General features: G+C 37.5%; 1 protein-coding gene across 1 annotated transcript; it reads left to right on the top strand.

Annotated features, from left to right (window-relative positions):
* Positions 1-2,798: 2,798 nt before the first annotated feature.
* Positions 2,799-5,349, top strand: LOC119648521. The gene is made up of 4 exons (XM_038050288.1): positions 2,799-2,905; positions 2,981-3,838; positions 3,983-4,529; positions 4,588-5,349. Exons 1-4 carry the CDS (start codon positions 2,799-2,801, stop codon positions 5,347-5,349), a joined length of 2,274 nt encoding a protein of 757 aa, XP_037906216.1.
* Positions 5,350-13,650: the final 8,301 nt, after the last annotated feature.

Here is a 13,650-nt window from a genome sequence, read left to right as displayed (position 1 = left end):
TTGACGCCAGACTGATGAAATACTGATCGTCTAAGGTCAGCCTGAGGGATAGGAAGATATGTATATAAAAAAATTGGTGGTGGAAAGTGGAAATATGGAATATCAATGAAATAATGACTTTTTGACTAGAAAAATAATATTCAAAGTGTTCCGAGATCATAACTATTCACACTTCTTAACTAAGTCCTTTTTTAATATTAATAATTGGCTTTTAGCTGTTTTTTTCTTCTAAGTAAGAAGCTTTTCTAAAAAGAGGGGAAGTTAAATGCGGCACATGTTTTCAAGGATTTGACGGACTTCATACATTCTTGCATAAGCAAGCCCAAGGAAAAAAATGCAAAGCATATATAGTGTTACTCTGACGAATCGCATTGACCAATAACTGAAAGCAAAGCCTCGGTCTAATTTGAAGGATTATTAGATCATTCTGTGTATAGAATATGATTGGCACAATCCAATGTTATCAAAAACCTTGAACCTGAGAAATTTCCAAGCAGATGACAAAGTGTGGTGCTGGGAAAGCCCCACTTGAAAATCCCATTCATTGACAGGGTAGGAAACGATAAAGTGCAGTGGCGACTTTTTGATTGTATCGCGGTGCATAACTTTAGCCCATTCTGTAGGATTAATGGCATTATGCGAAAGAGTGATTGCATTACGATTTAAAAAAATGGGGAAAGGGATGAAAATGGTAATCTTTCAGCACGACAACATCCAAAATATACCGCAAATATTGAATAGGAACAGATCGCAAACCAAAAATTTCGTGTTTTAAAATGGCCTGCACAGAGCCCGGATTTGAATCCCATAGAGAATTGTTTGGCATATAAACAAGAACTAAATCATTGTGCTCCACCACCACCAGGTCATTAATGAGTTGTAAAATCATGTGTAGGATGAAGAAATCGTAGTCACCAGAATATGTTGCCAAACTCTTATTACAAAACCAGCGCTGACGAAGGACACATGTAATGTCCGAAACACGAGTCTGCTATCCTTACATAAAATCTGTAGTTAAACTGGAAACTTTTCCTTTTAATAGTTTTACTTAAAGCAAAAGAGTTTGAACTAAATATTAGATTTCTTAATTATCAAGGGTTAGAGCAAAACTGGTCCAATGCCTTTTAATAAAAATTGTGATAATTTTCGTTTTTGTTTTATTTTATATAATGTTTGGTTTTGAGTCTGGAAAAATATAATATTTATCAATTGATTACAGAAAGTGTCAAAATTTGTTGAATTCTTTTTGATACTTGCCTATTGTAATATTTTCTCTTTTCTTTACACATACAACTTGAAGTCTATGTAATTGTAATCAAAATTTTTGCTTGCATTTTTCTATAAGTTAGTCTGAGCTAAACTCCCGAACCGCATATATCGATAACCCATAATATTTCATTTTCGCTTATATTCTATTCTTAGTTTTAAATAAAATAATTGAATTCAACCAATTGTTTTAAAATCTGGTGCCGAAACCCGGGAACGTAAGTCGGAATACCTTTATCGGAACGTAAGTCGGAATACCTTTATCGGAAGAAACGGAGTGAAAAAAAAAATAAACATAGACATAATGGAACGAGCGGTTTATCGTGGGCAGTTAACGAAATTAACAAATAGTGCGTCCGAATATTTAAACAGCTCAGATTCCAAAAGTGATAAAACGGAAGACATTGATCTTATTGAAGACGAACTTGTGAGCTTTATCGAACGCATAAATTCAGTTTTGGGTACGTTACGAAAATGCAATGATGAAATTCGACCTTCTATAAAGCTAGAAAATGCCCAGAAAGAATTTGAAACAATTTACGAGTATGAGGATAAAGCCGCGAACATTTTATCGCACCTAAACCAGAGACTTAAACGGTTACGAAAATGCCGCGTATTGAACGAAAAAAGGAGCACACATTTAGCTCTGCTAAATTGCCAAAACTTTCGTTAAAAGTTTTCAGTGGTCATTTTCATGAGTGGCTCCCTTTCTGGGAACGCTTTCGTGTAGCGGTTCATGACCGAACGGATTTAACCGGTACTGATAAATTTAATTATTTATCAAATCATTTGGTTGGCAAGGCGGCAGATACAATTGCTGGTTTTACACCAACAAACGCCAACTATGATTCGGCTGTTTCGTTGTTGCTGGAACAGTATGGAAACGTCGATAAGCTCGTCGATCATACGATGCAGCAGCTGATGAACCTTTCTCGTCATGACGTGACAAAATTGAGGAAATTATACACAGACATAAGAGCTCATACAAGGTCACTTACCGCACTTAATGTTCCATCGTCACAGTACTCTATAATGCTGAGAAGTTTAATTCTGCATTGTTTGCCTCATGATTTAGTGATCGATGTTCATAGGCTACATCCGAGTAAGCAAGATAAAGCTGCACGTTCAATCGAAGACGAAAATGCATCACTATCGGTGGGTACTAGCGAGCACAGTAGTTGTGGTGGTGATCAGCTAAATGATATTCTGTGATTTATTAAAGAAGAGATCTCCTCTCTCGAAATGGCCGAGCTGACAAATGACCGGAGAACGAGAACATCAAAAGTCGCAAATACATGTAAAACGGCTGCTGGGTTACTCACCACTATGAACATAGCTGAGTTTTGCTGCTTTTGCAAATCAAACAGTCATTTAACGGAAAATTGCAAAACGACGTTATCGCTTGCATAGAAGAAGACAATTTTGAAAAGCATGGGGTATTGCTTTAAATGCACCAAAAAGGGACACAATGTAAGCGATGCTTCAATAAACGTGTAAAGTGTTCTCTTTGTGGAAGTAATCATGCTACGTCTATGCACGACCCAACATACCGACCTAAAGCTAAAAATACAACAACAGTAGCACCTTCAACAACAACGGTAGCACCTGCAACAAACTCTTGTGGCTCAACAACAACATTGTATGCATAAGCTTTACTTCAAACAGAAGAGGTACTTCTTCAAACGGCTACTATTATAGCTTCGAGTAATTCAAGTTCTGTGCCAGTACGAATAATTCTAGATGGTGGCTCGCAGCGTGCGTTTGTCAAAGAAAACATTGTAACGAAACTACAACTCGACACACATGATACCGTTAAGCTACGTATTTTACCATTTGGAGATTCGAATAACTCTGAGCCAAAGCTCTTTAAACGCGTTCGAATTAAACTACGTAGTTTACATTCAGACGAGGCGATCGAAATCCTGGCTATAGTCGTGCCAGAAATTTGCTCTACTGCATTCCAGTATGTTCGTAGCACAGAATTGGACATCCTTGGCCTTAAGTTAGCGGATACTTCATATTTAAATGAAACGGAATTCGAAATCGGAATGTTAATAGGGGCCGATATTTACTGGTCCATAGTAAAAGACGACTTCAAAAGAATAACCGATAACCTTGTCGCCATTGACACCATTTTCGGATGGACACTACAAGGACCTATATCGACCCAAGGCACGTCAGTAACATCTACGAATCTCAATGTTGGTGCAATTGAGGACAACTCACTTGAATCTTTAGTTGATCGGATTGAACGATTATGGGTTGTTGACGATATTACATCAAATCATCATAAGCTTCAAGTGGATGATATTATCGAAAAACACATTCGGAAAAATGGCACGCGATATGAAGCATCATTGCTATGGAGAAACGACGAATGCACTATTGATAACAACCGCGGTGGCGCTCTCAAAGGACTTCGACGTTCATTGGTGAAGCTTAGTGAGGATCCGGAAAAGTTAAGGCAATACGATGAAATCATACGGGAGATGATTTCAAGTGGTGTTGCAGAAATTTGCGATGAAGCAGAAAAAACCAACGAACGGACTTATTTTATGCGACATCGACCGGTGTATCGGGAGGAAAGATAGACCACAAAAACGCGTATTGTGTTTAACGCATCAGCACGATCTGGTGGTAACCCCTCATTAAACGACTTATTGTGGTCAGGACCAAGCCTTTTACCAGACATATTAAAAATGATTTTGAATTTCAGGCTTGGCAAACATGGAATTACGGCCGATATCGAACGAGCTTTCTTGCAGATAGAGCTGGCACAAAAGGATCGAAAAGTACATCGTTTTTTCTGGATTTTATCCTTGGATGATTTGCTTTCAATAATCATTCTTCAAATGAATAGGGTAACCTTCGGAGTCACCTGCAGCCCGTTTCATCTGATTGGAGCATTGTTGAAACATTTGGAGGATGAATCAATCAATTTTCCTGAAACCTGTGAACTACTAAAAGAATCGTTTTATGTGGATGACCTAATCGTAAGTGTTAACGATTTTGAAGACGCTGTAAAATTGTTCAACGAAACACGTGAAATATTGTCCAGAGCATCGATGAACATACGTAAATGGAAGTCGAACAACGAGAAACTAAGGCAAATTTTCGATACAAATGAAAGCAACAATATTTCAAAACACAAGGTGTTAGGACTCATATGGTTTATGGAAATTGATACCCTTGCAGTGGATCTGGAAAAGCTTTGTCAACAGATATCTTTCGATGTAGTAACGAAACGAACCATTCTTCAAAACGTTAGCATCTGTTTATGACCCTTTGGGAATGTTATCACCATTTGTCATAAAAATGAAGCTCATTTTCCAAGAGGCTTGGAAACAAAGTTTGGTATGGGATGAAATTTTACCGGCATCGATGCTGCACGAATGGAAGAAAAGCGCATCCGAAATACATTTACTACGAGCCCTTACGATTTCTCGCTATGTATTCGATTCACCACATCAAGTTGAGAAGCAGCTACATATTTTCGCGGACGCGAGTCCAAAAGCTTACGGATCTGTTGCATACATCAGAAGTAGGAATTTGGATGAAACCATTCGCATTTCGTTTTTATATGCGAAAAGTCGACTTGCGCCTATTCGTGACAAACGCATAACACTACCCAAAATGGAACTATGTGCTGATCTGGAAGCCGCAAGGATGCGCTGCTATCTTGTTGAGAAATTAAGAGTGAAATTCGATTCAATATATTTATGGACCGATTCAAAAATTACTTTATACTGGATTCGTAGCAGTAAATTCCAGAAAGATGTATTCGTTCACAACCGAGTTCAAGAAATTCAGCAACTAACCGCTAACGACAACTGGAATCATTGCCCAGGATCAATCAATCCCGCAGATCTATTGACTCGGGGTGTTTCTGCACAAACTCTACTGAGTTGCGAGACCTGGCTTAACGGACCGTCTTGGTTATACAACGACATTAGTGAGTGGCCCATATCCGACCAAGATTTCGAAACTCCGATGACCGTAGTTGATTTTTGCCTTTTAACTATTCCTCAGTCGACCACTCAATCTGACTGTGCAGTACCTGATAATCCAATACAAATTGAATGATTCAGCAAATACCGGAGGCTTCTTCGTGTTACAGCTTATCTGCTTAGATACGTTGACCTGCTTCGAAAGAGAGTAGGTTTCAAAGAGCACCTGACTGCGGATGAACTACGGAGAGCAGAACTGTTCTGGATAAAAAGGGTTCAATTTGAAGTTTTCAAAAAAGAAGTAAATGCTCTTAGCAACCATTAAATCCCTTTGTCGACGATGACGGAATTTTACGTGTAGGCAGCCGCCTAGGTGAATCGGAGTTGGAATTTGATGAAATGTATCCAGTTATTTTATCGAAGAGCTCACACTTAACGTCTCTTATCATTATCGAAGCTCATGAAAAAACATTTCATCGTGGAACGAATTTTACGCTTGTTTATCTGCGAAAACGATTTTGGGTGATCAAAGCTCGCCAAGCGGTCAAGACTATAATTCATCGCTGTTTACTCTGCAAATGTATGAAAGGAAAGGCAGGAAAACAACCATTCGCACCTCTGCCTAAGAACCGATTGTTAGCCTCGCGCCCTTTTGAAATAGTGGGTATCGACTTCGCAGGCCCATTATTTGTTCGCAGTTCTTCCAATGAGAGCAACCGGAAGGCTTACGTATTGCTTATCACTTTGCGGTCGTACGAGCCGTGCAATTAGAATTGACGCCAGATCTGACCACAGAGTCTTGTGTGCTAGCATTACGGCGATTCTTTGCCAGACGAGGTGTACCAAACGTTATGTATTCGGACAATGCAAAAACTTTTAAAAGAACGACATTGGAGTTTCAACAGTTGAGGACGACGATACAATCTGAAGCTTTCCATAACTATTTAGCAGAAAACAACGTTAAATGGCGTTTCATTGTGGAAAGAGCTGCCTGGTGGGGCGGTTTTTGGGAGAGATTGGTACGAAGCGTTAAAGACGTTTTAAAAGTAGCGATTCAGCGATCTACGTTAACTTTTGACCAGCTATATACTTACTTAACTGAAGCGGAATTCGTGATTAACGCTCGACCACTTACCTATGTTAGTGACAACGAACGCGACCTCTCTCCTTTAACGCCTGCTCATTTTTTGCTCGGCACTTTTCCTTCAAGCTTAACCACAGCTTCGTTTCAAGAAGCCGACAAAAACATTCGAGCTAAGTGGAAGGCACGATTTCGCTTCGCAGATTCATTTTTTAAACGATTTCGGACGGAATATGTTCAATTACTTCGGTCAGCGCATCATGGGCCTACAAAATTCACACGTGAATTGAAAATCGGCGATGTTGTGATAGTACACGACTCTTCTATTCCACGGCTTTTTTGGAAGCTGGCGACCATTGAAAGGGTATTTGTCGGCCGAGACAACCGAATCCGTTCATGCGAGCTGCGTCTTCATAATGGAGTTCTCTTGAAGAGATCAATTCAGCATTTATTTCCATTAGAAGTAAATTAATTAATTAACTTGGCGGCGGGAGGATGTTGAATTCTTTTTGATACTTGCCTATTGTACTATTTTCTCTTTTCTTTACACATACAACTTGAAGTCTATGTAATTGTAATCAAAATTTTTGCTTGCATTTTTCTATAAGTTAGTCTGAGCTAAACTCCCGAACCGCATGTAATAATAATAATATTTCATTTTCGCTTATATTCTATTCTTAGTTTTAAATAAAATAATTGAATTCAACCAATTGTTTTAAAAAAATTGTTTGCTTGAGTTTTACTTTCCCATATTATTGAACCACTTTTGCACCATACTGTATACATTCGCAATTGTTATGTGGCTTTCATACTTAGCCACTAACAACCTGACTATTCCCGAAATCGAAGTTCGTTTCCCATTTTCAAGGTTACTTTCGGTATGCGCCCTTTAAATTTTCATGTTTAACAAGATTCAAGAAGGATATATCGATAACTTCCAAAATCAAAGTTATTTTTTATTATTTTCAAGGTCATTTTCGTGATCGGCTGTTTATACACCCTATGCACCAAAATTGAAGAGTTTTAGCCAGTAATTACCGATTTAAGGCCACTGTACGCTCGCCAGAAAAGCAGAAGTTCCCGAAAATGAAATAATAAGATTTTAGGTGGTCGTAAATTTTCCAACGGGCTTGTAAAAGACATCATTGACGGGCTCCTAATCCACGATAATAAGCATTTGAAGAGGTGGATGGAGTGTAGGATAGTCTCTTTTGAATCTCTTGGAGTACTCGTAAGTTATTCACATACATTCTTGCTATGTTTACTCTTCCTTATTCTTCATTTTGGTTTTGTGATCCAAGCATCCCCGCCGCAGCTGTTTTCGTTCGCGCACTAGAGACATGTAAACACTTACCCCTGCTTCGATATTTTCCATCTGACGTCTGATGGGAATTCCAACAGTTCGTCATGTTTTTCTTTTTAGTTTAAAACCTCCAAAAAAAGGAGTCGTATATATTTCCAGCATATGGGTTTCTTACCTATTTTGGGGGGAAACCTCATTAGGAGGTTTTCAGAATTGACTTTTTTTATTGTAGATAGATCGTTAGTTTAGATATCCCAGAATACACTGTAAAAATTGTAAAGCAAAATTCATGGTCTTTTAGATTTAATGGGTATGGGTTCAGAGTCCACTGTCTAGGGGTTAGCTGCTTTATGTCTTTACGAAATATTGTAGCGTTATGTAAATTGTGTATTTTTGAATACTTGGCAACAAGCCCTTGTAGGAGAGCATTTATATTTGCTGTAACTGTATTTTGTTCGTAATTTAGAGTGATAAATGTCTACATACACTCGCTAGAAAAAATGTGCGTACACTAAGCAGTTCCTGGTTATTCGTTAGTAAAACACACGAATAAATTAGTTTTTTAAAAACATTTTATTGTTTGCATATTGCTTGTGGTCTTGTTGCTTTGATAAGGCCACTTTTACGAAATTAGAATTCAAGGAAACTGAAATAAAAAAAGGGAAATAAGAAAAGTCAAATGTTCAGTAGAAAAAGTCTGCGTACAGCCACATAATTAGGTGATTCCTCGAAATATAAATCCTTGCCATTTGGAGTAAATTGATTGTGAGTTATTGGTTTATGGCTGTGTTTGAAGTGTGAAAAATAAGGACTTTTTTCGTTATTTTGTGTGTATAATTGTTATTATGGAATTGAAGCGAAAAGAGATTTGTGTAAGTGAAAGAAAAGTTATAATAAAATTATGGGAAGAAGGAAAAAGTTTCCGCGAAATAGCCAGGATAGTAGGAAGGCGACATTCATCTGTTCAAAGGGTAGTTAACAACTTTAAATCGACGGGAATAATAACATCGAAGCCACGATCTGGTCGCCCATCGAAGTTGTCGATTAGGGAAAGGCGAAGTATTATAGGTTCGGTGAAAAAGAATCCACGAATAACTGCACCACAAATCGCGAAAAATATTGAACTTAAGTTCAACAAAAAAATTTGTGCTGATACTGCACGGAAAATACTCAAGAGAGCTGGTTACCATGGGCGAGTTGCACGTAAGAAACCATTTATTTCATTAACTAATAGGCGAAAACGAATAAAATTTGCGAATAAGTACGTAAACCAATCAAATGAATTCTGGGAAAATGTGCTTTTCTCAGATGAAAGTAAATACTGCATTTTTGGAATAAAAGGAAGAAAAATAGTATGGAGAAAAGCATGTACAGCATTGAATAAAGAAAATTTGATGCCAACGGTAAAGCATGGTGGTGGCGGAATAATGATTTGGGGGTGTATGGCAAGTGGTGGCGTAGGAAATCTGCAATTTATAGAGTCTACCATGGACAAATATGACTACCTAAATATTTTAAAACGTAATTTAAAACAAAGTGCTGAAAATTTACGCCTGGGTGACGAATTTTATTTTATGCATGACAACGACCCTAAGCATACGGCTGAGGTTAATAAGCTGTGGCTATTATATAATGTTCCCAAACAGTTACATACACCCCCACAATCGCCAGATTTAAATCCCATAGAACATCTGTGGGATTTATTAGAACGCAGAATTCGCCAATACGATATAACTTTAAAGGATATGCTGAAAAATGTATTACAAGAAGAATGGAATAAAATAAGTGTTGAAGAAACATCTAAACTTGTATCTTCTATGCCGAAAAGATTAAAAGAGGTCATAAAAAGAAAAGGGTATCCTACAAGCTACTGATTTGCTTTTCATATTTACTCAAATATAATTTTTTTTAAATATTTGTTTACTGTACGCAGACTTTTTCTACTGAATTATTGCGATTCTTTTAATTTTTGGCTTTATAACCTGGTTTTTGTAAGACTTATAACTTAGTGAATTAAATACACTAAAACTACGGAACTATTTGTAATGTTTGGATAATAAATTCGCCACAAAAATTAGCTTAATTTTTTTGTTTTACTAAGGAAAAGTATCATACTACTGAGTGTACGCACACTTTTTCTGCCTAGTGTATCCGAAAGAGAATTTTTTTTTCAAACAGTTTTTTTCAAAGCGTTTTTTATCAAAATGAGAATGTAACACTCGCAAAATTTTTGATTTTGACTGAGTAAGTGATGTAAAATTAAAAGCTCTTTCTTTTCATATAAAAATTTGGATTGCTACACGTCCCGAAGTTGGAAGACTCTAGTTACGCTGTTTGGAATATTGCTGCGCAGCTCCTTTATTTGTAGATTAAATTTTTCAAAAAATCTCTCTCTCTCTCATGACTAGTATCATGTCCAAATTCGATCCCAAATAATTCTTCCCACTGAAACAAAATTTCAAAAAAGGACATGTAAAAAGGCTCGGAACTGCAGCTCCCTCGCAATTATATTTTCCAAAGCTTTCATATCGAATGCTCCCTCTAGGCTTTTTTGTTCATCAATGAATTCTTATAGAATGAAAGGAAAATTGCTTCAGACCCACCAGAATACCCTTGAAGCTAAGACAGTTATGTGAATCGACCAATCTAAACATGTTCAGGTATATGTTGTATCCGCATGAAATTCCGAAATTATAATTTATCTTAATGGTGGGAATCTGCCTGTTGGCTCAATGACTTTTTTCAATCTATCCCATGGCGATTACTGTGAACTTAGCAAGTTCCTCCTCTCGGGGTTTATAATCTGCCAATCAGTAAAACGAAAGCTCAGTTGGCTTGATTCAGAGCTGCGTTCCATTTCATGTACCAGGATTTCCATCGGCATCCAGCTTGGAATCAAACGGTTGCATAATATTTCCCGCCACCACGTCCACGAAGACCTTCTGACTATATTGAAAGAAGGTATTGTATATTCCCTTCCCAATTAAAACAAAAACAAAATTGTACCCAAAAATAATAGGGCAACAGGAGGATCTGGCTGCTGCAATCCGGAAGATAATACGCACGCAGAACATATTCTACGTTCTGAGTCCTGTGTTCTTTGTAATATCGATTTTCGGAATCTCCTCTGATTAACTAGGGTAGTGAGATTTATTTGGAAATACCCTAGGGAAACCGTCTAGGTGGAAAACTTAAAGCTTAGCAGTAATCAAACCTCAACCCAAAATGTAATACGAACGCCAAGTTAAACCGGAAAGCGGTCGTCTTCTTGAAAGTGGCAGTGGTGCATAACAAATACCCGGAGGCATATTAACTCCGCAGCGAGGTAAGATAGTTCAGTGACCCATTCTGTCTAAGAATGAAGGTATGAAGGTATGAACCAGCAGGCTGAGGATTGGCTGTGAGGTAGTATCATTGTGAGGGTTGACGAGTTAAATATAGTAAGAATCTATGAATGTAGAAGGTAAATACGTGTAAATATATATATGGCAATGAGTGGGTCGCATCCGCTTAGTAAAAGTATAATCCACAAGCTGTCCTACTACAAATATAAATATCGGTCTTTGCAAAATATAAATCAACACTAGCGAATCGGAAAAACAAGTTTTTATTATTTCAAATAATTTAATCGCCAGAAATACCGTGTAATTACACTCAGTTATGAAAGTAGTTCTAAACTGACAAGGAGGCATCTGCAAATTAAATGTAGTTGGTGGGACCGTAACCTTACAAACGAACAGAAAACTCACCAGCTATTATAGGATGTGGAAGACAGGCCAGTGTTTTTTGATAGAAACGCGTCCTCAGAAGACCCTTGCTAAATATTCGGCCAATCACGTTAGGACGCTGCAGAAACTCGATGAAATATACACAACCATTGGAAAAGAAACTCTACAAGTTCACTTCCTAGGTTCTGTAATAAAAACGAGTGGTGAAATTTAATTGGATGAATCAATTGGATTGAGACAAGTTAGAGTTGCGTCCGTAGCAAAGTGAGAGCAAGGGCAAACCCAGGTCAAAACGTATAAGCCAATCAACATGTTTGCTAACCGAGGAAATTCAGTGATTTAGTTCTCCAATAATGAGCATCAAAAGTTGAAACCGTTTTTAACAAGAAAGAGACGCCCGTAGTAGTCTTAACAAACAATTCTTTACTTTAAATTTATGATATCATCTACCAAAGAATGTTGTGTAGGAAAGCAATATATATAGATTACTACGATTGCTGTTGGAAAGCACACTGGCTCAAGCGCACTTTTTGGTGAGACCATACCTTTATTCGCAAGGAGAGTTTATTCATCACTATTATCGATAATATATTCATGGATATGATAATGACAGCAGTATACTTATTGTGGGAAAATTTCTGCAAACGCTTTCAGAGCGGGTCCAATGAAAGGTTATTCTGAAATTTAACGAAAAGCCTAACAAAATCAACCTCCTAGTCTGTACGAGAAAGAGAATTCCGGACGAAGCCACCATCTCTTCTTGATAAATAAAAACAAGTGGTCACTCTTTGCCACAAGAAAGGCTGTTGATAAGACATGAAGATTAAAAACACACATCGTATACTAGATGTATCAAGTCGCGGTAGAAACTCTGCTTATCTATAGAGCTTTGGCCAAAGGTAGAGAAGGAGAAGACTGCAAAATATTTATCCAGATTCCAAAGACTTCCCTGTATTTGTATTACGTGTGTCTTGAAGAGTGTTCCCAGCCCCACTCTAAAGACATTGTTGCAATAGTCATCCTTGGACCCTAGAATAAAGTTTGAGAGGCTTTCAGCATGCAGAATCCACATAAATGGCATGTAGATACCTATGGTACACGGGAACAGTAATGGTATACACAAAGCCATAAACTCGGTGCGATGGCATCAGCCTCTCAATCTCGCTGTTCAGGGTTCGAATCCCAGTCATCATGGTTGTCTGTGTTCATCTTGTGTTTGTCTCGCTGCTATGAGTTTATCATTGCACAGCGTTAAGTATGATAATAATGAAACTGAGGCATATTCTGGCTATTTGAATATACTCTACTCTACTAAGAAGTGAACAGGAAAGTACTGCCGGGGTTCTATACTGGAAGCCCAAATACAGACTTTGCAATGAAGAGAATGAGATGGAATCTTATATGATACTAACCTTCTGAGAAATGAAAAGTCCGGAAACCTAGTCGAATATTTCCTCCACCTAGTAAAATAGAACGGGACTATTGGTATAAGCGAACTTTTGTAGGCCATGCAAAACCCAACAGGCTGTGACATCCAACCATCCAAAATTGCAAGATAGATTCAGTTTGCCGTCGGCCGGTTCTAAAGGTTTATAGTGCCTTTAGGATAATATCGGGCAGGGTGGTTATAGCAGGCATAACGCCAATGAATTTACTTGCTTGCGAAGAGCATCTCTTATGCAGAAGGAAAGCAATGGGCTTTTTTGGAATGAGCGCAGAACAAACGAGTACGTGGAGGATGGAGCCATATAATCTGCAGTTCAGGCGGAACGAGTCCCCGAAAAACTCCATTTCAATATTTTCTCAAAACCATGTTTTTCGAATTTGACAAAAATTCAGAGCCTACAATTTTCAACCGATCGGATCCAAATTTGAACGAGCGATAGCGATAGATTTATAGTAAAATTTTCTAATGGAATTCAACTCTTTTATGGACGATTTCATACCATTTTTTGCAAAAGAAAAAACAAATGTTTACTTCGAATTGGTACGATTTTGTTACGAATCAATATTTTTAAAAAAATTCTATGTGCTTTACTAAGTTTTTATGTCTACTTTAGGAACATTTTTTGGTTTTTCACTCTAAATTAAAAATTACGAATTACTCCCATAGAAGGTGATTAAAAAAACATGCTTCATTTAATCAACTAGTGCATCGCCATTTTGTTTTAAAATTATGTAGTAATATTTTTTTCTCATACATTAAGTTTTACATTAGCATTTACAAAAAAAAAAAAAACAAACTAAAAACTAAAATACATCAATTCGTAAATAAGGTAGTATTGCACCTCAACAAAACAATGACAACTGCATTTCACTCAACTT

The sequence above is a fragment of the Hermetia illucens genome, chromosome 2 (assembly GCF_905115235.1).
Source record: "Hermetia illucens chromosome 2, iHerIll2.2.curated.20191125, whole genome shotgun sequence".
In the NCBI taxonomy this organism is placed as follows: domain Eukaryota; kingdom Metazoa; phylum Arthropoda; class Insecta; order Diptera; family Stratiomyidae; genus Hermetia; species Hermetia illucens.
The sequence above is the reverse complement of the archived record's forward strand: the minus strand, read 5'-3'. Positions and strand labels throughout refer to the sequence as shown.

What these genes read in the sequence shown, in the direction of transcription:
- LOC119648521 (XM_038050288.1), top strand. Translation starts at nt 2,799, where the DNA reads ATGCACGACCCAACATACCGACCTAAAGCTAAAAATACAACAACAGTA. An exon ending in TTTATGCGACATCGACCGGT is followed by an intron (nt 3,839 to 3,982) that starts GTATCGGGAGGA and finishes TTTGAATTTCAG; the next exon opens with GCTTGGCAAACATGGAATTA. An exon ending in AACGAACCATTCTTCAAAAC is followed by an intron (nt 4,530 to 4,587) that starts GTTAGCATCTGT and finishes ATAAAAATGAAG; the next exon opens with CTCATTTTCCAAGAGGCTTG.